Here is a 26,509-nt window from a genome sequence, read left to right on the forward strand (position 1 = left end):
CTCTTAAAATAGAAAGGGTAAATTGGACAAATTAGGTGATTTAGAGGTTACATCGGTAAAAGTTTTGCTAGTACTTAATCAAACGATGATTTGGCAACACCCTAAGATGGCACTCCCTGCACAGCAAGGTCAGCATGGTCCTTCGTTACGCCACTGCCTAGACCGTTACTGCTCCGCCCATCAAGGGGACTCAGCAGAGAAGGGGGCCTGGTGGGGGGCTCAAAAGCTGTCCCAGGTGAACCGCCAGTAACATCTCACAAGCGCCCATGTATCAGAGTGAAAGGCTTGCTGTGTTCATGGCCATGGTGGCAGTGTCCTACAATGAAACTTGTGAATGTCATGTTCAGGGTACAGTTACATAATGACTGTACTTTAAAATGTTCTACTATACAGAGAATGTGCTCAGGTCATTTTAATCCAGCATAAATGAGATTTCCTTCCTAGTTTACTATACTTATCATATTTACTTGGGTTTTAGTACTGGAATTATTAATATATCTATACATAACTTGGCATCCGTGTTGCGACCACATGTCGATGAGATAGATCTGTATTGTAATCTTCGTTCCAAAACTTTTTATGTGCTATGTATACACTCCTTGATAGTTATCTTGATCTAGTATCTTTGTTTCACACAATAGACCATAAGTTTTGTGGTTTATCCACTGGGCTTAGATTTTGTGTTTAAGCTACCAAATTTTATTATTATTTATTATTAAATGATTATAAATTATTTGAACTAATTATTAGATGCTAATAATGCAAAATCAATAGCAAACAAGAATCATGGCAGCAGTTGAGGAGCTTTCAGCAAAGAGACAAAAGACAGAAGAGGAACCAGAAAATGAAGCTGAGAAAGAGGTATCCGCAAAACGACAAAAAACAAAAGATGAGCCAGAGAATGACACAGAGGAAGATGTATCCAATGGCCAGGAAAAGGTATGTCCATTATTTACAATTTTGTTGATGATTACTAATACAATTTTGTTTTTCTGCTATTTGAGCTCCAAATGTATCATCGGCAATAGAGATCTTTTTTAAACACATATTCAAGAATCATTCAGATAATTATGCAATTTTAAGTGTATATTAGGAAATAGGGACTGCCAGCAGCTCTTGTGAAATAAGTGTGGTTCAAAAAAGGGATGCATATATTGTATTCTCTCGGAAATATTCCAGGAAATATGCCTTAAGGATTGAAATCCAGCAATGTGAAATGATAAATCCAGCAAGATTTGTTGTCCCAAATTAGGGGTCAAAGTCCTGAAATTTTAAAAATATGCTTACAGTAATATATCTCAAAGATGGTGCAAAAAAATGTGTTTTAAGGAATGAATTCAAGCAAATGAGGATTGAGGATGGTAAATTTGGACTACTATACAAGGGGTGACTATCACGTCGTGCAATTATTAAACTATTTAAAAAAAAGAGAGGCTGGGCCTGGATGGCCCATAAGAGGATAGCATGGGGATGCTCTGCCTGCCTCTGGGGTATGGCAACCCTGGGGGAGGTTGCCGGAGAAATCAGAGTGTATAGTGGAGGATGGTGTTGTGAGGGGAGATAAGTCATAAATAAACACTTAAGTGCCAGCTGTAGAAAAGAAAAATGAGCTAAGACAACGTGTGAGTTGTCTCTATGTCACACCGGTCTGGTCCAGCTCCTCTGGTTCGGTTTGCGAAATTGACAATAGTGGAGATGTGCTGGTTGTCAAATATGTCATTGACGGAGAGGTAATAGTCCTGGAAATATTGCCCTCTTATTTGGGCAATAGCTGGGCACTGTCCAAGAAAGTGTGAGACTGTCTCCTCTTCGTTGCCGCACATAGGATCGGACAAGCACTGGTGCTTGATTTGCGAATGGTGTGGAGGTGTATGTTTAAGCCCCAGTGTCCCGTCATAAGGTGCACGGCAGTTCTGTAATTTTGTCTGTTGTTGCTGAATGTAGACTTGTTAAGATTTTTGATGATGTTGACGTGTTTGTGGCCGAGTGTCATTTTGGTGTGTCTGGAACCATCAGTTAACCGGGTTTCCTGATTCTGTCTGGTGACTTTGTCGTCGATCAGACGTTTGATGTAATTTAACTATGCAGACAGTCTAAATGCACTTCAGCAAATTTAACTGCAGATAGTCTTTAACTACACTTCAGATAAATTAGCTGCCGATGTTCTAACTGTATTGCAAATGCCTGAGCTGCAGATAGTTTAACTACACTGCAAAATGCAGATGCTTTATCTGCTCTCACATATAAATATCCTGCAACAGGATCCTGTTTAAATATCATTGTAGGCTCCCAAGTGGTCCTTTCTAAAAACATAAACGTTTCAAATTATGCAAAATATATCGATAAATTATTCTCGCGATCATTTTGTTTTGAAAAATATAACACTAATATTTACCATAAACTTATATCATATATGTTATGCCTAATAATATATTCAATGCTGACAAAGGGTTTTTAAAATAATTTTACAATATTAAAATTGATACCTAATTTTAATTTAATTTCTGTATTATCATATCGTTATCATATATCTATAGTTTAGGCCGTAGAAGGTTTTTATACTAGAACTGGATTAACTTCTGACTTATTTTTATCCTGCACAGCATTAAAGTGATGTTCTGTTCTGTTCTGTTCTGTTCTGTTCTGTTCTGTTCTGTTCTGTTCTGTTCATAATTCGCGAATTTCAAAAACTCCTCTGGTTTTTGCCTTGACATTCCATATTTAGTCTATAATACTATCTGAAAATGTCTCGTTACTTTTCTCTAGACGGTAATTTAATTTTCCTATTAACCTCTCATAACCTAATAATATAGGTAATATTTAATCGATATGAGCAGAAAGAATGAAATTCCATTTGGTACTGGGAACAATTTGTCTTGTGGCTTCAGAATTTCAACTATCTTAACAAATACAGTTGGAAATATTTTAACTTTTATGCAATACCCAAAAAAACACGGTTACTCAATACTCAGTGTGCCCACATTACTGCATCATAAATTATTCATTTTTCTCTGGTGTAACTAATGTTCAGCACCTCATTTGTCATCAAAATAGCCTCACGTTAAAAACTAACTCATTGCTAAGTAAATTACACATCTAAGTATGTTGCTAATGTTACTAATTACTAAGTATGTTGCTAATGTTACTAATTACTAAGTATGTTGCTAATGTTTCTAATTACTAAGTATGTTGCTAATGTTATTAATTACTAAGTATGTTGCTAATGTTACTAATTACTAAGTATGTTGCTAATGTTACTAATTACTAAGTATGTTGCTAATGTTACTAATTACTAAGTATGTTTATAATGTTACTAATTAGTAATTACTAAGTATGTTGCTAATGTTACTAATTACTAAGTATGTTGCTAATATTACTAATTACTGAGCAGCAATAGCAGCAAATCTGGGGAAACTTGGTGGACATAGACTTTTTTCACACAATTTGAGTATGTTGACTTCAACATGATATTGCAGCTTATTGTGGTTAATCTCAATGTTGGAGTGATGTTTTTCTGGTGCACAAAACACTGCAGTACAGTTATGTTGAATAATTGTGGTTAATGAATCCTCTATGTGGCCACTGGCCACTATGGTGGTTAAATACCAGTTTTAGGGTTAACCACCATTTTGAGATATGATATTATGAACTGAGTAGTCATTATATTGAGATCATCCCATGGTGCAACTATTACAAAAGTTTTAAAACCTCATTGGGGGCATTTTGTTGTCCTAATGGTGGTTAAATGGAAAATGAACGATGAGCAATAAATATTGCTCTGATTATAGATGTTCATTTGTACATGGATGAAAATTTTTCATCACAAATGTGCAATTTAATAGTATGGTTGATTTTAGGTGGTTAATATTCGTAAAAAGTGCTAAAAAGATGGTTAAAACGTCAACATTTTTTGTTAACCACCAATCAAAACATTATTAATGATTTTAGTCAACTTTTTCTCGTCAACAAAGGACATTTGAAGGGTTTTGATAAAAGTTATCAAGAAATGTTGTCATAAAAGTGGTTAAATAATCTGATCTAGTAACATTTGTTAGTTCGAGTAGCAGAAGAACTTCCTCCTTACACCTACCCGTCGGATCTACAAGATCACACCCAAGAGCGTTTCAGACTGTTGCTCCGAAAATCTGGAACCAACTACCAATTGAAATTAAGACTTGTTCCAATGTTGATCTGTTCAAAACATTATTAAAAACTCACCTGTTTAAGAAAAGTTATGGCATGAGCGATTAATCGACAATATAATAACTTTATGTTATTTGCTTAAACTGTTTAGGATGCAACCTAATGTCATGATCTTTTTGAACTTATTAGCAATTAGACTGTTAGCTCGCTTCACAAGCATGTCATCTTCGTTCCAAAACTTTTTATGTCCTATGCATACACTCCTTGATAGTTATCTTGATCTAGTATCTTTGTTTCACACAATAGAGCATAAGTTTTGTGGTTTATCCACTGGGCTTAGAGTTTGTGTTTAAGCTACCAAATTTTATTATTATTATTATTAAAAGGGCTATATGACTTGCTAGGCTGTTGAACATACCCTATATTTGCACTAATTAACCATTTTTAGAGCACATATTAGCTTTGTAAAGCTATAGCTGGCCATGCTGCATTATCTAGATATAACTACCCGTTCATTTATATGCACAGAAACATTGCTGAGTCCTTTGTTGCGTCCAGCGTGGTTAATAAAGGTCTAAAATTGACCTAAATCAGTGTTTTTGGTCGTTTTAACCGCCATATGGCCACACATTCTGTTGCATTATCTTTAAAATCACTTATTGTCCTTCAGCTATCTCTCATAATCAAATATCAAAACAAAATAAGGCACCAAAAGTTCGGAGGTCGCTGAATAATGGTTAATTTTTGATGGCTTCTGTTGACCGAAGGTCCAAAATAAACATGTTTTAACCACATTGAGGCCACATCTAAGGTTTTATGGTATTGGGACCATTGCCAAAAGTTTTAGGCACCTGGATGGTGTCCTCTGCTTTTGGAATTATGGTGATATCTCAATGCTGTGCCATACCAGGTGGTTAAGTACGCGCGCGCACGCGTACAAACATGGTTTTTTTGATATACCACAGTTGGCGGTTAACTGTTCTACATCTAACATCAGACCTACAGGGTGGCCCATGAAAGTCTACCCATCCTTATCTCTTAAAATTGTTACAGGTCGCTGAGATCTTGCTAATTATTTTATTTCAGAATGGAAAAGCGCCATAACTTACGTTCTGATTAATATTTTTGCTTCAAATTTTTAGAGAATGTCAATCATAATTAGACACAACTTCGTGCTAAGTTTTGTGTGAGTCTGAGCTTGTCTGACAAAATTAGCTCCTGAGTGTGCTAGCTTTAATTTCTCACCCAGAACTGTTTACATTGGTTAAAAGAAACCACCAAAAAAAATCCTGGGTAAAAAAATTAAAAAACCACCGATTTATTTATGTTTTACCAATTCTATTCACCATGATGCATCGCACATTCCATGTAAGAAGAACGATATAAACAAGCAGGAAGGATCATCTGTGATAGTCCTTATCAGTTAAAATATAGAGAGAATGGAATGTGCGATGGATCCATGTGAATAGAATTGGTAAAACGTGAATATCTAGACACTTATTTTACTTCGGAGTATTCCAACAGCCATATTGTTACACAAGTGCAACCAGCCAATTACAGGAAGCCGAAGGATTTGTTTTTAGCCAGTGACGGTTAAGGTAGTGTGTACCATACTTTCTTCGCCCGAGACTTTGCTGCAATGTGCAGCTCCTCATTTAACCCTCACACCCGATTTCTCGAGTATTCGGCTGAGTAGAGGGGGGGGGTGTCACGTCCGTCTATGTCCGCTTGTCTCATAGAATCCAAAAAGGACAGGACATAGGCGGACATAGGCGGACATAGGCGGACATAGGCGGACATAGACGGACATAGGCGGACATAGGCGGACATAGACGGACATAGGCGGACATAGGCGGACATTAATGGACACCTAAATTGCTAAATAAAATGTTCAATTTTTGCTGTTATAGGGGGATCATGTTTTTTGTCCGTTCGGTACCCTATATTTTCAAAACGGACAAAAAATAGAGCGGACAAAAACGGACAAAAATGGACAAAAACGGACAAAAATAGAAATAACATTTAGATGCTTCCTCCTCCTACTCTTCCTCCTCCTCCCCCTGGGTCTTCCTGATCCTCCCCAGTCCTTTTCCTCCTCCCCTCCTCAGTCCTCCTCCTACTCTTCCTCCTCGTCCTCAGTCCTCCTCATCAGTCCTCAACAGTTCTCCTCCTCCCCAGTCCTCCTCCTCCTCCTGGGGCCTTTTCCTGGGTCCTCCTCCTGGGTCCTCCTCCTGGGTCCTCCTCATCAGTCCTCAACAGTCCTCCTCCTCCTGGGTCCTCCTTCTCCTCCTCAGTCCTTCTCCTCCTCCTCCTCAGTCCTCTTCCTCCTCTTCCTCCTCCTCCTCCCTCTCAGTCATCCTCCTCAGCCATCCTCCTCAGCCATCCTCCTCAGTCCTCCTCCTTCTCAGTCCTCCTCAGTCCTCCTCCTGAGTCCTCCTCCTCCTCAGTCATCCTCCTCAGTTCTCCTCCTCCTCCTCCTAGGTCCTCCTTCTGGGTCCTCCTCCTCCTCCTCCTCCTGGGTCTTCCTGATTCTTCTCCTCCCTCTCAGTCATCCTCCTCAGTCATCCTCCTCAGTCATCTTCCTCAGCCATCCTCCTCAGCCATCCGTCTCAGCCATCCTCCTCAGTACTCTTCAGTACTCTTCAGTACTCTTCAGTCCTCAAAATGTTTGTCCGCTAATGTCCACCAATGTCCGCTAATGTCCACCAATGTCCATCCAAGTCCGCCAATGTCCGTCCGGGTCCGCCAATGTCCGTCCGAGTCCGCCAATGTCCGTCCGAGTCCGCCAATGTCCGTCCGAGTCCGCCAATGTCCGTCCGTGTCCGCCAATGTCCCAAAAAACACGTCCGTTGTCTCATAGAATCCAAAAAGGACAGGACATAGGCGGACATAGACGGACATGACACCCCCCCCAGTAGACCGGGGGGCTGCATAGACCACTCACGATCCTTAGCTGAATGTCAACGACACTCACCCCACGACCAGGCAGGCAGTGGGATTTGAACCCGCAATCTCACGATTGCAAAGCTGGCTAACCAACTGCGCTACCTGGCCGCTGGTTTTTTAATTTTTTTACCCAGGATTTTTTTTGGTGGTTTCTATTAACCAATGTAAACAGTTCTGGGTGAGAAATTCAAGCTAGCTCGCTCAGGGGCTTAATTGGTCAAATAAGCTCAGTGAAGCTCGCAATCACACAAAACTTGCCACAAAGGTTCAGCTACTTGTTATTAACATTCTGTGAAATTTAGAAGAAAAAATATTTATCAGAACATAAGTTATGCCACCTTTTGTTTTTAAAATAATTAGCAAGATCTCAGCGACCTGTAACAATTTTAAGAGATAAGGATGGGTAGACTTTCATGGGCCACCCTGTATATAAAGAAATTAAGCATAAACTAAATATGTTGGCCTACAGATGGTTAAGTACGCGCGCTCGTGCACGCGTACACTATAACATAAACATATAAACCACTCCACAGACCACATTTATTAAATTTTTTAATTTCCTTCTTCAACTATGTGCCAATGAACCATTTTTGTTCAATAATGACCATCAATTTTAACTGTACTACTCATATATCTTCACTGTAGTAAGGGTTTGGGACTTGGGTGTTAGAGGTATGACAAAATGTCCACTAACAAATCAGTCATATTTCGACTACTTAAACACCTAACTCAGCACCAAAATGTTCTGAGATTTTGTTCGTTGCACTATCATGAAGCTGTGACATTTTTGGACCTATGTAAATATTCAGATTACTAGAATTCATAATCTGTGATTTTTAAGGGGTGGTTAAATGCTTCAAAGTGGTGTATTTCAAAGTTTCCCCAGATTTGCTGCTATTGCTGTAAGTATGTTGCTAATGTTACTAATTACTAAGTATGTTGCTAATGTTACTAATTACTAAGTATGTTGCTAATGTTACTAATTACTAAGTATGTTGTTACCGCAGGTACTTAACCCATTAGGGACGATAGGGTCGTTTACGACCCACCTTTTCTGGAGGCTATAGAGGACAAACCAAAATACTAAATGCCACGAATCTTTCGCACATATGCTCAAAATTTATTGGGCTACATTATTGACTTTCCAGTCGAGACCCAATTAATCACTAACAACTAAATAATTAGGCTAATTAGTCGCCATAATTGGAAAATATTTCACTTAACTTCTTGCCTTGATTGGGACATTAAAACTTTATGTAGGCTTATTTTGTTGAGGACAAAATAGTTGCGGGCAACGATTCCCTTGAGACATATGAAAAGCCCGTGATAATCAGATGTTCACAAACAGAGCTAGACGCTGTTTACTAACTGCGGTCGCATACGACCCACTCGTCCGGGTCGCAAACGACCCATCACGGTTTTTCGGCTTTAACTTCTGAAACAAAGACGTTAGGATAAAATAAAAACTGTAGCTTAAGTTTTAAAAATATGGTCAATACTGTGTGACTCTAACTTTTTAAAAATAAAGAATTTGGGTCATTAACGACCCACTCGGCTCACTTGCTTATTACTACATATGTCCATGTAACTTCTTGAATTCAGCTTAAAACATGACATCATAAGTGCAAAATCGCCTCTCAGCAAGTGATAACCATCATAAACTACGAAAAATCGGTAAAATGGGTCATTAGCGACCCACTAGGACCACAAAATTGATTAATTAAATATAATGTTGTCAAACTTTTACAAATATTAGTATAAAAACATGTTATATCTTGGTCATTACTCCTGTAAGTTGATTTAACTTTTAAAATCGATCAACTGGGTCAATAACGACCCACTCGGAAGTTGAACCACGTCATCAATTATCAGTGTCATGCTATTCCACCATCAAGAAAGACACTCGTCGGTCTTAATTCCACGCAAACCACGGTGGCTGACAACTACCCCTTCTGATATCCAGGGCCAACTGAAGGGCCGTCATCACTCATCAAAGAGCTGCGAGAATAACACTACTGCATATGCCTGGAGTTGTGTCCTGACTATTGTGCGTGGAAATCTGTACCGAAAGGACCGTGGCCGTGCCGCAAAAGAAAAGGAAATCGGCCCTCGTTCCTAACTTGCTAGGTTAGCCATGCTGTTGTTGTTGCTTATTAGATTCTGTTACCTTTTTCGTCAATTTCGAATCTTGGTAAACGACCTGCTACAACCCACCGCTTGAGACCCAGGGTCCCACGGTGATCAGATCATGTCACTCAAGAAAAATCCCCTGAACGAAGTATACGAGATATGCTGTAACCTTGGGTAAATACTGAAAGACGAGTGGTCAAATTGCATAATCTAATCCAACATGCCAAACGGTTTGAGGTTCCTAGAAAGTACGAGAATAACTAAACAACTGATGCATTCAGATTGCTACATCTACTCTGTGAAGGACAGGGAAAAAGCCCCCCCCCCCCAATCTGGCTGGCGGTGCTGCAACCTGCAATCTCTCAGACCTCGTTGTGGGTAACAAACCTCGCAACAACGAAGCAGCTTTTTAAAAACGAAAAGAAGTATTACGTAATCGGCCGAAAGGGAAGGGGGGTTTCCAAATGATTACGCTTGTGTAATTTTGACATAATAGCTATGTGGTGGGGGGGGGGGCGTAAAAATTTTCCAATAAGTGATTACGTAATATATGAATGGCCCCTAAGAAGTAAAGAAAGGAAGCTGCGAAGAGAGTAGATGCAGCCATCTGAAATCTGAATCCAGCAGTTGTATAGTTCTTCTTGGACGTTCTAGGAATCGGGAAAAGATAGGCATGTTGTTTGCTGTCTCACGACATTACGGTCGTGTTCTAACAGCTAATTAACTCGCCTTCCTATCAATCCAATTCTGCCCATTATTATATTCGTAAGTGATTGGGTGACGTGATCTGCAGATCACCGTGAGACTCCAAATCTCAGGAGGGCTAGTGGTCAACCACCCGTGGTTTGCGTGGAATTAAGACCGACGAGTGTCTTTCTTGATGGTGGAATAGCATGATACTGATAATTGATGACGTGGTTTAACTTCCGAGTGGGTCGTTATTGACCCAGTTGATCGATTTTAAAAGTTAAATCAACGTACGGGAGTAATGACCAAGATATAACATGTTTTAACATATAACATACTAATATTTGTAAAAGTTTGACAACATTATATTTAATTAATCAATTTTGTGGTCCTAGTGGGTCGCTAATGACCCATTTTACCGATTTTTCGTAGTTTATGATGATTATCACTTGCTGAGAGGCGATTTTGCACTTATGATGTCATGTTTTAAGCTGAATTCAAGAAGTTACATGGACATATGTAGTAATAAGCAAGTGAGCCGAGTGGGTCGTTAATGACCCAAATTCTTTATTTTTAAAAAGTTGGAGTCACACAATATTGACCATATCTTTTTAACTTATGCTACAGTTTTTATTTTATCCTAACGTCTTTGTTTCAGAAGTTAAAGCCGAAAAACCGTGATGGGTCGTTTGCGACCCGGACGAGTGGGTCGTATGCGACCATGGCTGTATCTTTCAAAGTAAACGAGATACAGATTAGCTTTTTTGGATATCTCATTTTTGCTGTAAAGTGACCTAGTGTGTTAAACGGCATCAAAATCGGCAAACTTTAAAACTCCTCGTCCCTAATGGGTTAATTATAACAGCCGCTATCTCTGAAGTTGAGAAAATGGCATCAGCCAAATTTGATCCACCGAATAACATACTTTTTCGGAGCCAATAAAAGCCATAAAAAAGCCAGTTAAATATTTTCATAGTCAACATGTGAAGTGTTTTAGCCTTAGCATGTCTCTTTTAGAGTTGTTATATACATCTGATGTGTTTTAAACATCGCAAACATTTTTGCACATATTTTATCAAACCAGTTTGTAAATTGCTTACCAGCATATTGGATAGTTGAATGATTCAGTGCTACCAGCACTTAAATCTACCTAAACTCTAGTTTGTATTTATGATTAAAATGTACGGCAGCGACTTCCTATACTACTTACATGCCATATTGGTCCTTGTCTGGCGTCATTATTCTTGGTAAAGTATCTCGGTCGCATTTGCGGTGGATACATTTTTTTCTTAACCTTGAAATGGCGTAATGTCTCAAAATCCACTAACTTCAGTCACGTCCAGTATAATAATGAATCCCAAGGAATTCTTTGACACAAGTCTTTCTGTATAGTTCCCTTTAATGAAGAAGCTATTATGCTGGTTTACTCAGAACATCATTTACCCATATATATGTATCTAAAGCGCTGTTAAATACCTTGCAAATTACATTACAACATTATACCTCACAGAAAATAATGTTTCAGCAAGGTGATGCTCAATAAAGTTAGGAGTGAATTATTGACATTATAAGTAACACATTAATGAGTTACATTTAAATCAAACAGGGCATTAATTATAACCCGCCCATATCAAAGAAGATTAAAGATCGCCGATGAGAGAGCGGCTTTCCTTCCAAACTTAGCAACAAAGAAAAACATGACTCATCATTTAAAACATGAACTACTTACTGCAACGTCAGACGTTGGCTTCTTCATTCTTTGACTTACACGTAGCATTACGCAATGATTTATTTCAAACTAACTAGATTCTACCCATTCAGGAGGTTGAAGAGGAGTCTGAGGTGAAGACTGAGGAGGAGCCTAAAGAGAAGCCCTCTGGTATACCCCTGATATGTGGTTCTTTAAACTGGGACCTTATGGGCCGGGAGAAGAGCAGAGTCAACTCAAGTATGAAAAATATATTTCCTTGTTTGTCAGGAGCCCGCTATCTAATTCTTTTAGGCCTCAGCAGTTGGCAAGTTTCAATTTTCCCAGGCAGAAGCTCAAATAATTTACACGCTGTGTTTTTAGCGGCAACAGCCGTACAAACGCCCTTTAAAAGTGACACACTACGCGCCACTAACACTTGACTAAAACGTGACTATCTCATGACTAACACGTGACTAAATCACGTGCACCGTTACAGAACCGAGGAAGATAGAGCCCGCCTGGACTCCCCAAGTAATGGGCGCACTGGCTGACGTGAGAGTTACTGACATCATAGCTGGACCCTGTGCTGCTCACTCCTTCTTTATTACAGACAAGGGACAGCTATATGGAATAGGTAAGTTGGTCTTAGTTATTTTCTTGCTAATACTTTAATATTACTTCATAAGTAGGTACTGTCATTTCGTTGGTATTACTTTAACGTTATGTTAAAATTGAGTAATGTCATTGATACTATTTTAATATCAGCTATCTAATAGGTACTGTTATTTCATTGGTGTTACTTTGATATATATGTAATATTGAATATGACAATTTTATTTCCCGTCTATTTTTAATATGCAGCTGGCTCGCTGCCCGGCTGCCAGGTATCAATATTCGTTCATTATTTACCATCATTCAAATCCAATACTGATATATCTGGTGGTATCAAATGACTGATAGCGGAGTGACGTTAACATCTAACTTGACTAGCCAGTATATTTACAATGTCAGTATTCGTGACCTCAACCCCTAATATAAGTTGCTGTACATGCTCTAATAACACTGACACGGGGCAGCAGTGGATCAATGTTATTGTCAGGGTGAATTTACTAAGAACTTTATCCCCCAGGGAGAAATGAAAACGGACAGCTCGGTCTGGGTAACACTGAACGTCAGGATGGAGCAGTGGAAATCCCATTTTTCAGAGGAAAGACAGTGATTGGGGCGGCGGTGGGGCGTAGTCACAGTGTTGTCCTTACTGAAGGTAGTGTGAGTACTGATTAGTCCTGTAAGATTGCTTTCATTATTACATTAGTGTAGACTGCCAAGTCTTCTTGCATATCATTATTACAAGATCTCCAGAAATTATAATTTAATCCATGTGCGGTATAACGTCAAAGTAAAGTCGTAATAGTTTGACTGGTTGTTGGCGTGTCTGGATTACATTATTCAATATAATCATTTAATTAACCCCCAGAGGAGGGCGCATTTGCGATGGGAGACAATGAAATGGGACAGCTGGGCATTGGTTCTAACGTCGGCAAAGGATCCTCAGTGACCACTCCAAAAGCTGTACAACTCCAACAGAAAGTGAAGCATGCCGCTTGCGGGTTTGATTATTCCCTGTTTGTCACTGTTAAAGGTTTCTTGTACAGTGCAGGGAGCAGCGAATCAGGGCAGCTGGGTATTAATGACAACGGCGAGTACATCGAAGGAAGAAGGGTACGCTTTTTCTAATTAATTCCCCCCTCAAGGTCTAATTACCACATTTACAACCATCACTAGAGTTTTAACCGCTGCTTATTTTGCTAGATATCATCTTTCTGTTGTCTACATTTCGGCGACATATGAGACGGTTGTTAACATTCTTATGAGCCGAACTCTATAATACTGTAAACAAAGTATTGTCTATGCTACTCACGTATTGACTAAAGACCTGTATTGTTATTTCAGTTGTTCTATTCAACGCACGCATCACCTACTCGTGTGCACTCTTTCTTTACAAGAGATCCGAGGACCAAAGAGGTTACAAGAGTTCCCAATGTGTTGATACGTTACGTATCAGCGGGGCAGCATCATTGTGTAAGTACTAAGTAATGTGGGACAATGGTGTAACGTTAGTAGTAATGGGAATACGACAATATTCTCGCGTTTGAAAATTTATCGTATATTTTAGGGAACGCGCGAAAAGGTTTTGGTGGTTAAAAGTTGTAATCTTCCATCGAGAAAGCACGTTTTCTTTGTGCGCGCGATCTGTAAAAATTTTGGCGGATGATGCAAATACATCCCGAAAGCACCAAATCACATCATCTTCTAATCGTAATGTGCGACCTTGACGTTATATTTATATTACGTAACGATTTCTCTACTATTTCGGTTGTGACCTACTTCAATCCCGGATAAAATACCTGCTAACCGGGACTCTAACTTCCGCAGCTAGCAGTTTCCGATAACGATGAACTTTATACGTGGGGTTTCAACGGACACGGCCGACTTGGACACAGAACCACTGAAAATGAGCTAATCCCTATGAGAGTTCTTCACTTTCGACCGGGAGATAAAAACTCCTGCGTTAAAGTAGGTGCTAATTGCGACCTGATTACCAAATATTATGACACATATTATCCTCGTTCAGTAATATTATTATCATGATAATCATCCAGTTTACATCATTCATGATCCTATGTGAAGTATGTAGCATTACTAGTGATCTGTACTCACAACAGTAACTACCTTGTTTTAGATTGCAAAGTGCTCGTACGGAGGCTGTTTTGCGGTGAACAACCTTGGCAACATGTACTGTTGGGGACAGAACCAGATAAACAGGCTGGAATGTCCGTACCCTATCCCAGTTGAGGACCTCTACGGATGGAATGTTAACGACATCGGGCCCGGGTGCGTTTTCCTCCAAACAGTAACTTAAAAATATAATTGAAACGTGCAGTTCGGATTTATCTACTCTCTCTTTCTCCTATAATATAAACGGCAAATGACCTTGTAACGATGATTCGTATTATGTATTGCCATTGAATTAGATCATACATTAATACACGATAAATTACCAAAGTTAGGAGAGTTGACTGGTTGTTAACGTTGGCTGGAGTGTAATTTACCGTGTCAACACCTCTCCAGATTCATATTTATGTTTCATTCGAGTGCTCAAATTTCAGGAAAAATCATCACGTTATTGCGGCGGACTTTTCCAGTATAGCCATGGGAAAAGCTACCAATGGTGAACTGGTAAGTTTCTCTAAGTGTGGGCCATGATTCAAGATTGAGTTTCATCAGATCACGTTTCCACGAACGACTATTTGTCGTGTACATGTTACTGCAACACTCCCCAAACATGAAACATTTCTGCACCTGCTGCGGCTGTGAATGTAATATGCTGTAATTTTATGTTTTCTGTTCTCAGGGACTAGGCCCCTCTAGGAAGAGTTCAAGCCGACCCGATAAGATGCAGAAGGTCGACGGACTTAAAATATTGCAGGTTTAAAAGAATTAGCTGGGCAAACTTTTTGTGGTTTTCACGATAAAAAGGATGTGAAATATGAAATTTTTGTTTACATAGAGATCAAAGAAATCATGCATTACAAGAAATCATGCACAAAAGGTGACACGTTATCATTTCAGGTGGGAGCAGGAACTGCACACACGATCCTTCTAGCAGCCGACGATGACGACGAGGCTAAAGAGATCCTGAAGAAACTAGAAGTAAACGATGACTAAACTCTAAATGCACCTCCCAACACTACAGGCCTCCTATAGAGCTGTCATTCGTACGGCCCACCACATCGCCAAAAGAGACTAAAGTGAACTTTTAAAAACGCACAGATAGGACGTTCCCCAAAGAGACTGAATCCACCCCTAAAATAACATGTTCGAGCCAGAGATTCTAGGATTGTCTGAGAGGACGGTTCCGAAGAGTTAGGCTCCATATTCTGGGGCTAGGACACGCTCAGATAGTAGCAGTTTTTAATCATTGTGAATTTGTAGATATTCCGCCACCAAACAAAACGCTGCCTATATTCTATTTGATATTTATATTTTGATATACTACATACTACTTGAAAGGAATTGATTTTTACAATAAGCAGTTTAGTATACTTAGATAACGCCTTTTTCGACAGATTTCATGACAAATTTCGGGTTTTTTGACGACCATGAAGTTATGCTTAGCTTGATTGCAAATATGAATATACTACATCCATCGTGTCGTCCTTTTATCCCACCCTATTTTGATCCCTAACTATAAAGTATATCACCTATCGGGCCTTACCTTGTCTCTACATTTGATTTATCAGCCGAGTTCAACTTATAATTATGTATATTAAAAAACGCTTAGTAAGCTCCAACCACGTACCCCTGTCAGCTGTCACGTGAACATTTAATTCACATAGAATTTAAACAGGTGCTCTCAGTAAATATCTGATGTGCGATCTCTAGACTAATTAGCAGATCACTGCCTACATACGGTCTTGTAATATATCGTTCCCTCGTTATTTGGGCTTCTCTTTAAACTCTCCATGGTCCACCCTGTACTATTGATTAAAATATAAAGTGCCTTTTCATTATTACCACCCCTAGCACTGTTAAAGGCTTACATTTTTAAATTAACACAATACATCTCCTCCTTTGTTTGACTAGTAATGATGATGATTTATATAACTAAAACTTAAGTTTGGTTGAGTTAATTTCAAGACGTAATCTAATTTCTTTAGTATCACACTTGAATAACTTTACATAAGTTCTTAATATTATCGTATAGAAACATTGCAGTTGTCATTCTTGATGTATCACTGATTTCTTATGTAATTGTAATCTTCTGCTCCAACTTTGAGCAGTAAAACAATTTATAGACTTATTCAATTATAAAGTCGTCTTATTCTGTTTTAAATTCCACAAAAAACATGCCCATAAGTTTCGTCAGAAATGTGAATTGATGCGTAAGTTTGCAAGCTGAGTAGAAAAATTACTCTAAAGAATAAACCAATTAAATAAGTTTTGGATCAGCTAATAAGAAAAATTATTAATGATAAATTACAAAGATGTTAAAGTCATGTAACCTTTGTTAACAGAGATTTTAGCGGTTTCCTCTCAATTGACATGGTTTGCAAATAGCATAAAACTTTACCAGTTGATGAAATGTTTGTTCCTCCTAACAGTTGGGAAACTCAACTGGAAGATCGTTAAAAATGGACTAAAAACACTAATGTAGCGTTAGCAGTTAGATTATCACTCGAAAGACACCTCGTAGTTTCCCCAGTTCTCCAAAATTCTGCGAAGGTACGCAAACTCTGAGTCGCTCAGTAGTTCCGTGGCCCACGGATCACACTTGAGAGGTTTTCTCTTCTCTGACAGAGCTGCTGGAGAGTTAACTCCGAGACTTGTCTCGTGACCTTCTGTCAGACTGTTCTCGAGAATAGATGGTCCGTTCTCTAGAGCTCTGTTCAGACCCGTCAGACCCCGGGCTGCTGCCTCGTAGGAGAAATATTCCACTGGGAGGCAGTCCTCGTATATGTCGTTAAAGGAGCTCGCCACGGATGCTCTACCGGTAACGTTGGTCAAAACTTCACTGACGAGTCTTTCTGTTACTTCCCGCAGTTCCTCTTCATATTGTTCATTCTGAGTGGTGTAATCAGTTTGGTCCCAAGTTAACCATGACTCATCATCTGTTGAACCCTCGTAACTATTACCAGACAGATATTCTCTTTGTCTTTGCGGGGACCTCTCTTCAATGGACCGAATCTCTTCCTTCAATAGGTCAGAGGAATCTGGGATAGATCGGCTGATTTGCAGTTCACTGCCAGATGAACACCACTCATGTTCCGATATCTGCCACCCTGTGTGTGAATACCGCTCATCGAACGATTCTGGTTGATCTCCTGATAGATATAGGACGCGGGGGTTCATCGGGAGTGGTGGTTCGTTTTCTATTTCTTCTAAAGATGGCGCAGATGGTTCCAGAATAGAATCTTGCGAGAATCTACTCATCGGAGTTGAGTTACTATCTTCAGTGAATCTACTGATCGGAGTGGAGTCTTCATCTGGATTTACCTCGGAAGACCTGGATTCTCGAGATGTTTCCTCGATCTCAGGCAGTTTGAGAACAAACAGACTAGAGGAAGATTCACTGTGACAAACATATGGCTCGTTAACATTAATATCATTATCTTGTTCTACCGTCAGATGATCACTAACTTCCACATTCTCTCCCATTTCCTCCACCATATCCTCTTCTATCTCATTCTCCTCAATCTGAGCGCTGGTTGGCTGTCCCTGTCTGCTGTCATACCTGACCACAATGATCTCCGATATTGTAGCAGAGAACTGCTCCATTTCATGTCCCGGATAACTGGCTTCTGACAGACAGGATTCTATGCCACTTTCAGAGCCGGAGTTCAGTCTCCCATACTCATCTACCATTTCACCTGAAATGTTATAATTATTATTCGTCCAGTTCTGTACGCAACAGGGTTGTGGTTTCGTCAGGAGGGAATTGTCGTTAAACCCTTATACATCTACAGATTTTAGTAATGACGACGAAGAGAAAATTATTTAACTTAATAATAATATAATAGTGCCCGGATTTACAAATTACGTCGGTCAGACAATTAAAATGGGTTGGCTGATCAGCTGGCACTAAGTCCCAATAAAGGAATAGTGTATCTTCTTTCCCAGTTTCCATGGATACGATAGAGTTTGTTTTGGTACAATGTACTGTGTATAGTAGAGTCAGTTTCCATAACACATAAACGGATGAACTAATTTTGTTTTCAGTTACGTCACATCACTGGACGACAGACGCCTTGCTAACTTGAAGCTTGTGTATATTGTGTAGTATAGGTGTACAACGCCAGTGCATTGTGCTTTAACGATGTACAAGTTTGAGAACTAGTATTGTCTTCTCGGTTATTGTCCGTAATATCAAAGTTTTCATTGTACTTGCTCAACGTTTTCAGTGACCAGATTAACTGGATGAAGGCTCAGTTTTTAACTATCAACTCATGTAGGAGATCGGGTTCTAGTTTTATGTTTACATATTAGTTATTACCACTCAAGTAATCAGATGTAGTTTATGAATTATGCATGTTGCTCTTAGATCTGGTGGTCATGATTATTTAAATAGTTGATGAAATTATAAGTCACCGAGTAACTGCTACTAGAGAAATAGCATAGCAAAATAATCTACCGTGTAAAATTTTGTGTACGTTGGTAATGTAGGTGCTAAATTTAATTTAGCTTTTCTAGGAAGAGAAATTGTATTTTATGGTCCTCGAAACTGGGTCATTTGTTATGCTCTCATTGTGAAGTGAGTTATTTAGTGGTACGATGTGTTCGTATTGTTTATTATTCAGTTGTCTGAGATGTTTTACACCATTTAAACTATCTTTACCTCTCATTTGCTCCTCAAGACGTCTGATAATATTGTCTATAGCCGAATCGGTACGCTCTGACAGTGACATTTCTCCCTCGGACTCTGATGCTAACCCATTCTCTGAAATTGTTCCACAATTAATATTTCTATAGAGCAATATTGCTATGTTCGAATTAAGAATCTAATTAAAACAACTATAACATAAGAATCAAAGATACAACTTTTACTGCTCATCATAGCTTCCTTAAACATTAGAATTTAGATTAAAAGGCTGTAAGATCACATACCTGATTCGCAAATGTTATAATATTCATCCGTGTCCACAACCGCTTCGCTCTGTTTCTGTTCACAGTTTTCAGGTTCTTCCTCAGTAGAATTAACAAACTGTTCTTCCTCGACCAGCTCTATATCAGAGATATCCTCATTTATCAGTTCCTCTATCTTATCCTCCAAAGAGTCACACAACCCAATAATCTCCCAGCTACTACTGCTAATCTCCTCACTAGGCGTGCTACCAAGTGTGGAGTCGGTGCATTCCCCGAATTGGCTGCTTACTGGAGAACAATTTTCTATGAAAACTTTTATTTTCTCTGGAGACATCAGTGATGTAGAGGAGAATTCTACACAGTCCTCTGTTTGGCTTATTTCATGACTTACAGATTTACCTGTAGCGTCAGATCTGGGTATTACCAACGAACTAGGCGGACTACAAGCACACGGGCTCGTATCAAACCAATCCTCCTCAGAATCAATTGAAGTGCGTACCTCATCTGCTACAAATGTTAGATCAGTTTGAATGCTTGTCGAGCAGATTCTAAACACAGGGTTTCTCAAATTAGCGTCAACTTTACACATCGGACAGGGACCAGCAGCATGTCTAGGAGAGATGGGATCACAACTATCGGGGCTAGCAGGAGTCGAGTGTCTAGAACACAAGTTGAAACCCCTGATGGGAACCGGGGTGCTGCCCCATGATACGTGACCTGAATCAGATTTGTTAGAGGAGCTACTTCCACTCAGGATCTCAATTACATCCGGACTTATCTCACCCTCAGCCCATAGGTTGTCTACCAACAAAGGTGATGCTTTTGACGCTTCGGATAGCTCAAAGACTGGAGTCGGAATATCAACAAGCCCAAAACCGGGCGAAAGTTGATAGACATTCGTTTTGTCAGATGGCGGATTCTTTATCATCATGTCAAACCTCTGAAATATTAGATCCAGACTGTCCGGTAGTGAAACGTCCGATAGTCCACGTTTGTGGGTTGGTAGGTGTGATTCCTTATTGTCCACATTCTCAGATAAATTTACAATTGTATCTCTAATTGAATCTGGTGTTTCAACTCCATCAGTTATTTCTTCAGATATTTGATCAGCCACACTAGATGATTCGTCAGGAATTTCTGTCGATCCAGAAGATTCTCCGACAAGTTGGTCACTGTTGATCTGGTCTAAGCAAACTTCTTCACCAGTTTTTGCAACCAATTGACGGTTTTTGTACTCACTTAAATCATTCCAAATAATGGAATCTATCAAAATAGAATTAGGTGTAAGTACATCCTCCATAGGGTCAATCTCGACTTGTGGGGTGTCCTTATCACGTTCTCCAATTTCCTGCTCCTGTATGTCACTTATTGAGCTAATCTCTAAATAGTTTAGCTCTTCTTGTACTGCGTTGTCTCTGTCATAGATCATTTTACCGATGAGATCCACAGACTTGAGAGTCAGAGAATTTAATGGTATTTTAAATGATGGAATCGGACTCACCCTTTCTAATGAGGTCAGATCTTGGCTGTTAGAATCCGAGATCCCAGAAACTGACAATGAATGCTCCGATGCTTCTTGAGCATCCTCCTGATCGGCAAGCTCTAGATCACTTTTTGATTCTTTGACTATGAGCTCTGACTCTTTTTCGTGATGCCGCGATTCAAATTCATAAACTTCAGGCATCGGATCGCCTGGTTTAGAATCGACCGAATCGACCACAGGTGTACGTAAAAGTACACTGGACAAAAGACAGTCAGAAAGTAATGATAATGAACTACTGGGCCTTGATTCAGACTCTGGATTGTTATCTTCTGCGGCTACATTCAGTTCCACTACATCAACGTCTTGTTCCTCTTTAACCACCTCTGGCATCTCTAACATAGGTATCGGCTCTTCTTTGATCATTTCCAGCTTTTCTGAATCAATCTTTGATTCCTCTTCGACAAACTCTATTTCCTCGTCGGAACCCGCAAGATATTTTATTGGCTGCGTTGCTATAAGCTCAATATTATGGGGCATGTTTTTCAGGGTATACTTAGATTCACCCGAAAAGGTGGCACTATCACATGAATTATCAAATTCTTCATCATCTTCTCTTGGAGGACTCACAGATGATGACTCGGCCCCTTTTTGTATCTCTGCGAACGACAATTGCTCTGTCCTCGAGGTCATGCTATCTCGAAGGAAAGCTTCATATAAAATGTCTTCATCGCTAGACTCCCCTCCTCCCTCACTATCATCATCAGTGTCTGTATAAACATCCGTATCTACCTCAGTGTCCGTATCAACACATCTCTCGCTCAGATCGTCCAGGTCAGGTCCCGACGCTAAGGAGGCCACGTCAGAGATAATATCATCTATCAATGTTTCCTCCAAAACTCCATTTTCTGTTACCAGCTCGTGAAACAGAGGGTGTTTCTCGTGAGGGGAGTTTTGTTTTCCCGCTTTATCTGGGATTTTATTTATGTAAAATTATCAAATTAATCGAGACCACAAGTTTAGACCTCAATAAGCATCGAAATTTTATTAACCACTGATCGAAAAAATCTCAACCGAAAAAAGTTATTAAATCACTTATCACACTCACGAGAGAGCATACTGAGCTGCTGCATGTTGATGTCAGGGATCTGAAAGTACTGAACTGAGTCAGAAGTATCTGGAGTGATATCACTCTCGTCTTCTGATATCAACTTTGTTTCCACCAAGTGCTCTTTTGCAGCAAAACTAACTTTTCTCTGCTTCTTCTTTCGTGACCTTTCTTTTATTTTATAAACCACTGAAATTCATTACCGGCTAAGTCAGTAAGTGGTATTAAATAAATATATTGATGATCAAGTGCAGGGCAATAGTTTGAAAAAGTGAACTGTTAATATATTCTAACCTTTTGAGATGCTTGCTGACATCTCATATTTGTTGCTTTAAACTTGTTGTATGGTTACATGAACTCCTGCCGAAATAAGGTAAGAAATGGTACTACTAATTCATAATTGAAAATTTATTGCGGTAAAACTTTAATTAAGAGGAATTTGCTTTTAATGAATCAAGCTTATCGTTAATAAAACTCTGATAAGTATACATCTAGGAGAAGAGGAATAAATGATTAACTACACAATCTCTACATAGTGTAAGGTGAGGAAATCTAAAACTGCTTTAAATTGATCAACTATCATATATTGCATAACAAAGACATCTCATAATTACATTGAATCGAAACGATTTGTTTCAGTCCTATAATAAGTGGAGTATAATAAGTGGAGAATAAATTTGCCATCAAATAATTTCAATGATATGAAAGTTATTGCAATTGCTGCAAAACAAGCTCTTCTGCCTAAGAGAATTGAACTGAAGTAACCTCTCATGTTGATATTCCATAAACAGTTTATCCACCACGTGACAGAAACCACTTTCACTTTCACTTTCACTTTCAACAGAACTGTACAGCTGTTTCTCTTGATCTGACCTACCAGCCTTTGTTTTAGGAGGTTTATCGACGTTAAGATTTTGTGACCTGCGCTCCTTCCCCTTCCCTCGAAAACTTTTGTTTGACTGAAAATACACATGGTCTTCCCACATGTTTTCGACGCTTAATGTGCCTTCAAGAATCACGTTATACTTGCCCCATTTGGCTAGTACTTTGATGATACTAAACAATTCTTCGTCATCGCTCCAAATTGATTTCAAAGCATCATGAATCTCGATAAAATCATCCCCTGGCAGCCAGGAGACATCTCCATCAAAGTTACGTATATCTGAATTCTCAGAGGAATCATCAAACGAGTTCTTTTCATCAGAAAAACATGAATCAGAACGATCTGCGTCCCAAACATGACTGGAGGTTTCTTCTCCGGATTCCGGCTCTGTGATAGTTTCAAATGAGTAGTGCGAGGTAGTATCACTTTCTGAGTCATCTACATGACGTATTGTAATGACGTCTACCTCAGAACATGAATCAGAGCATCCGTCATCAACACCCGTTTGAATAGACTCTATTTCATATTCCTCAATATGTACTGGTTCACTTATGTTATGATCATTTTGGTGGTCATGATCATCAGGTGAGCTATCTTGATACCCAGCTAAATGTTCTCGTGTAGCACTGACACCACCCTGTTCAAGCTCTGCAGGAGCGGGGCTTTTGTTGTAAAGTGAGGAGACTGTTAACATTTGGTTCATACAATTCTCGAGCCTGTCAAATTGTGGAAATACGCTCATAGAAGTATCTAGATGATTTTCATATTCCGAGCCTGAGTCAGACTTTATAGAAGCTCTGGATCTTTGAATGTTGTAAGAATCTATCTCGTCCACTATGAGCAAATCTTCGATGCTCTCAATGTCTTCAGAAAAATCATCGAACTCCGCTTCTAAACCTGAATCTACTGATCCTGGGGAGAATTGCCTGGTTTCCTTGAGCATATTGGTGGTCAAAGAAGCTATCTCTTGTTCCAAAGGATTTGCTTTTGTTTTAACAGTTAAAGCGTCAGTGAATACCATTTTCTTTTGTTCCACCGAATACCAGGTCTTCTTTATGGGTTCTTCCTCCTTTTGTACGTTAACAATTTCATCCTCAACTATCGGTATCATCTTATTATGTCTTGATGCCAGAGCCGAGAACAGTTCCATGCTAGGTAGGGAGATATCAGGACAAACCATCCCACTTTCTTTTAAGTAGTTGAGTGGAGATACTGCCTCAACGAACGGGCAAACTTCAAACTGAGTTCTGGGAGCAGTATCCCTACTGAAATATTGTCGGGTATTATTGTATAGGGTACTACTACCGCCGTCTTTGTTAAATGGATCTTTTAGCAAAGGATTTACAAACGCAGTTGTATCCCCACCATATGGTTCATCGGTCAAATGATTTGGATGATGTTCATGGTGTATCATCTCCTCAATCTCGTCTCCGGAATGAACAGATGAAGAAGCGGAGATTGTAAATCCCAGCTCTCCTTCAGACAGATTCGATTCAGAGATAATTGAAACTGAGTCTGACATTAAGGAAGTAACTGCTTCTAAAGAATCGCCACTGTCTTTCCTTCCAGAACAATATGGTGACACTTCAAATAATTTCTCCACTTCTTCAACAATAGCCTGCGGACTATTTGATCGTATATCTAAACAATCATTGTACTCGGATTCCTGAACAAACTCTAGTGGTTTCAACTGTGACCGAGTGACTTTAGTTTCAGGCAAATGATTTATCTCCTCGTACTCACTGATAGAAGGAAGAGAACAGGAGTCTGACAGCAAATCTTCGAATCCTTGCGTGTACCTGCTCTTACGCTTCCTTCGAGGGAAACGTGACCTGATTTTGGAGAACAAGTTTCTTTTTCGAGGTTGCTGGTGGACTTCTAACATATCAAATCATTCTTACATCTTGTCTTCTAAGGCTGAATTATTTTTTTAAATAGTTGCTCATCATCGAGTTAAGTTCAAAGTTGGTAAACTAATTATAATATTTAAACGTCTTCTTCTTTAAGATACTTAGATAGCAAGTTTCGTTTAAAATAAGGACCAATAAACTAAAATGTTCACTGAGACGGCGATAGCCTCGTGAATGAACAATAATAAAGCAAGCAAGATTAAACTAACAAACAGAGTGTTTTAACAATAAAGCAAGAACTCTCAGTTGTCTCAGTGTAAGACGTTAAATGTTGAGGTTAAAAGTGAGTGAAAGATTGTGTGTTGCGGAGGTCTTGTAAAAAGTAAAAACAATGTCTGCTAAATCACACATAGATCGGTTTCAGTATAATCAAGCTGGTAATGAGGTCAGGTCGTCGTTTTCTTACAGCGTTCGATGTCTGTGTGAAGGTAAAATGGTGACATCCTCTCCCATTACCTTAGTATTGCTATACAACTACTACATAATCAAGCTGGTTTGTTAATATTCTCTATCCGGTGGGGTGATACGGAATCAGGGAAAAACAAACAGCTATACAGCTACAGGTTTCCGCACCAGCCGCACTTAAATGTTCCCTCTGCGCGAAAGTTATTAAGAGTGTACGGGTACAAAACCAACATAGATAAAACATTGAAGAAGAGCCAAGTTTGAGCTAGAATATGAAACAATTGCACTGCCACACTTGAAATTTGTTTCTGATAAGGCCGGCGGTAGTAAACTGACCACAGTCCACAGCTATACTTAATAAACCATATCATTCCCAATTTATTACTAAACTTTGAACTTATTTTCGATTTTTCACGTTTTGAGTACGCCTTGACTTTTAGAGTTGATCAGTACGATTAGAAATGCTGACGGGTATATTGGTTCAAGGCTCTGTAGGCCTAAAACTTATCCATTTAGTTACTAATAATATGTAAATAATAATTAGTACGTCATAGCGCCTTCGCTTCAAATAGCAAACACGATATTACATATCTATATCATTCATCGATAGTAATACTTGTCAACATACTTTGCTTACATTATCCTATCAGCTAGTGGTAATTAACTCTCAAGTTTGAATCCAGAAGAGTTTACACAACCACCTAACAGATTCTATAACATCATCTAATATTATTCCCCTAATCATCGGACCTGCTAGTGCTTGACTAGCTGCGTTTTTCTTCTCTATCTAGAAGCCTTTGTTTTTATCGTTTATTTGAAATACTGAGCTGGGGAACTGTTCTTTGTTAATAAATTAACGACAACATTTCTGAGTATACATTTCACTAATAGTAATCAAATGTTGATCATGTGCCCAATCGCAAGTCGCATGGTTGGTGCATACTGCATATTGTTCTTTCGGTGACTCCAGATTAGTTAGCTTCACACAGTTTTTAGATATTTGAGTATTTGTACTGTATAATTATTGTTTTCGATATGCTTGTATTATATCTCCTTTTTCACTGAAATTGCCAATAAGTCATTTGATAGACTCAATTATTGACATCGTCTTATCGGTCATTTAAAGTTCGGAGTATATGGGTTAAATCGCCATTAGAACCATGTCAATGGAGTCAGTTTTAGTGGTCGTCTAGTCGGTGGAGGCATTAAATTATAGTGAGGTGGAATGACAAAATTTATAAAGGTGTTCAAGTCACTACACATGTTATACCATCACCAATCAGCATCATCACCATGGTATTTATTTCACGATTGTTCTCATAGATATCCCGATAGCAGTATTCAGATCTGAAATCTTTGGGACTCGCATTAGATGATGTTATACATGAGTACTTAATATGCACAGTAATTCATACAAACTTTGACAAGCAAAAGTTATATACACGCCAAACGTTAGTTTTCGTTTTTGCAGATGTACTGGTAT

General features: G+C 39.1%; 3 protein-coding genes across 4 annotated transcripts in view; 2 read left to right on the top strand and 1 right to left on the bottom strand.

The window, feature by feature from the left end:
* The window catches only part of LOC134826611 (uncharacterized), a 56,208-nt gene that overhangs the window by 27,450 nt on the left and 2,249 nt on the right, over positions 1-26,509 (top strand). The gene's annotated exons all lie outside the window — the stretch shown is intronic.
* On the top strand, positions 779-16,472 carry LOC134826512 (protein RCC2-like). Its single transcript, XM_063838897.1, has 11 exons — positions 779-939; positions 11,728-11,854; positions 12,093-12,230; positions 12,726-12,860; positions 13,074-13,318; positions 13,550-13,678; positions 14,033-14,173; positions 14,340-14,491; positions 14,767-14,836; positions 15,012-15,086; positions 15,230-16,472. Exons 1-11 carry the CDS (start codon positions 787-789, stop codon positions 15,323-15,325), a joined length of 1,461 nt encoding a protein of 486 aa, XP_063694967.1. The 5' UTR covers positions 779-786; the 3' UTR covers positions 15,326-16,472.
* On the bottom strand, positions 16,261-24,644 carry LOC134826511 (uncharacterized). Its single transcript, XM_063838896.1, has 5 exons — positions 22,123-24,644; positions 21,829-22,017; positions 19,262-21,691; positions 18,993-19,094; positions 16,261-18,027 (listed from the first exon to the last, which is right to left on the bottom strand). Exons 1-5 carry the CDS (start codon positions 22,142-22,144, stop codon positions 16,832-16,834), a joined length of 3,939 nt encoding a protein of 1,312 aa, XP_063694966.1. The 5' UTR covers positions 22,145-24,644; the 3' UTR covers positions 16,261-16,831.

The sequence above is a fragment of the Bolinopsis microptera genome, chromosome 2, assembly GCF_026151205.1.
Source record: "Bolinopsis microptera isolate Bmic1 chromosome 2, MBARI_Bmic_1.0, whole genome shotgun sequence".
Lineage (NCBI taxonomy): Eukaryota > Metazoa > Ctenophora > Tentaculata > Lobata > Bolinopsidae > Bolinopsis > Bolinopsis microptera.

What these genes read in the sequence shown, in the direction of transcription:
- LOC134826512 (XM_063838897.1), top strand. Translation starts at nt 787, where the DNA reads ATGGCAGCAGTTGAGGAGCTTTCAGCAAAGAGACAAAAGACAGAAGAG. An exon ending in AGTACATCGAAGGAAGAAGG is followed by an intron (nt 13,319 to 13,549) that starts GTACGCTTTTTC and finishes TTGTTATTTCAG; the next exon opens with TTGTTCTATTCAACGCACGC. An exon ending in CAGCGGGGCAGCATCATTGT is followed by an intron (nt 13,679 to 14,032) that starts GTAAGTACTAAG and finishes TAACTTCCGCAG; the next exon opens with CTAGCAGTTTCCGATAACGA.
- LOC134826511 (XM_063838896.1), bottom strand. Translation starts at nt 22,144, where the DNA reads ATGTCAGCAAGCATCTCAAAAG. An exon ending in GCAGCTCAGTATGCTCTCTC is followed by an intron (nt 21,692 to 21,828) that starts GTGAGTGTGATA and finishes ATAAAATCCCAG; the next exon opens with ATAAAGCGGGAAAACAAAAC. An exon ending in TCTTGAGGAGCAAATGAGAG is followed by an intron (nt 18,028 to 18,992) that starts GTAAAGATAGTT and finishes ATAACATTTCAG; the next exon opens with GTGAAATGGTAGATGAGTAT.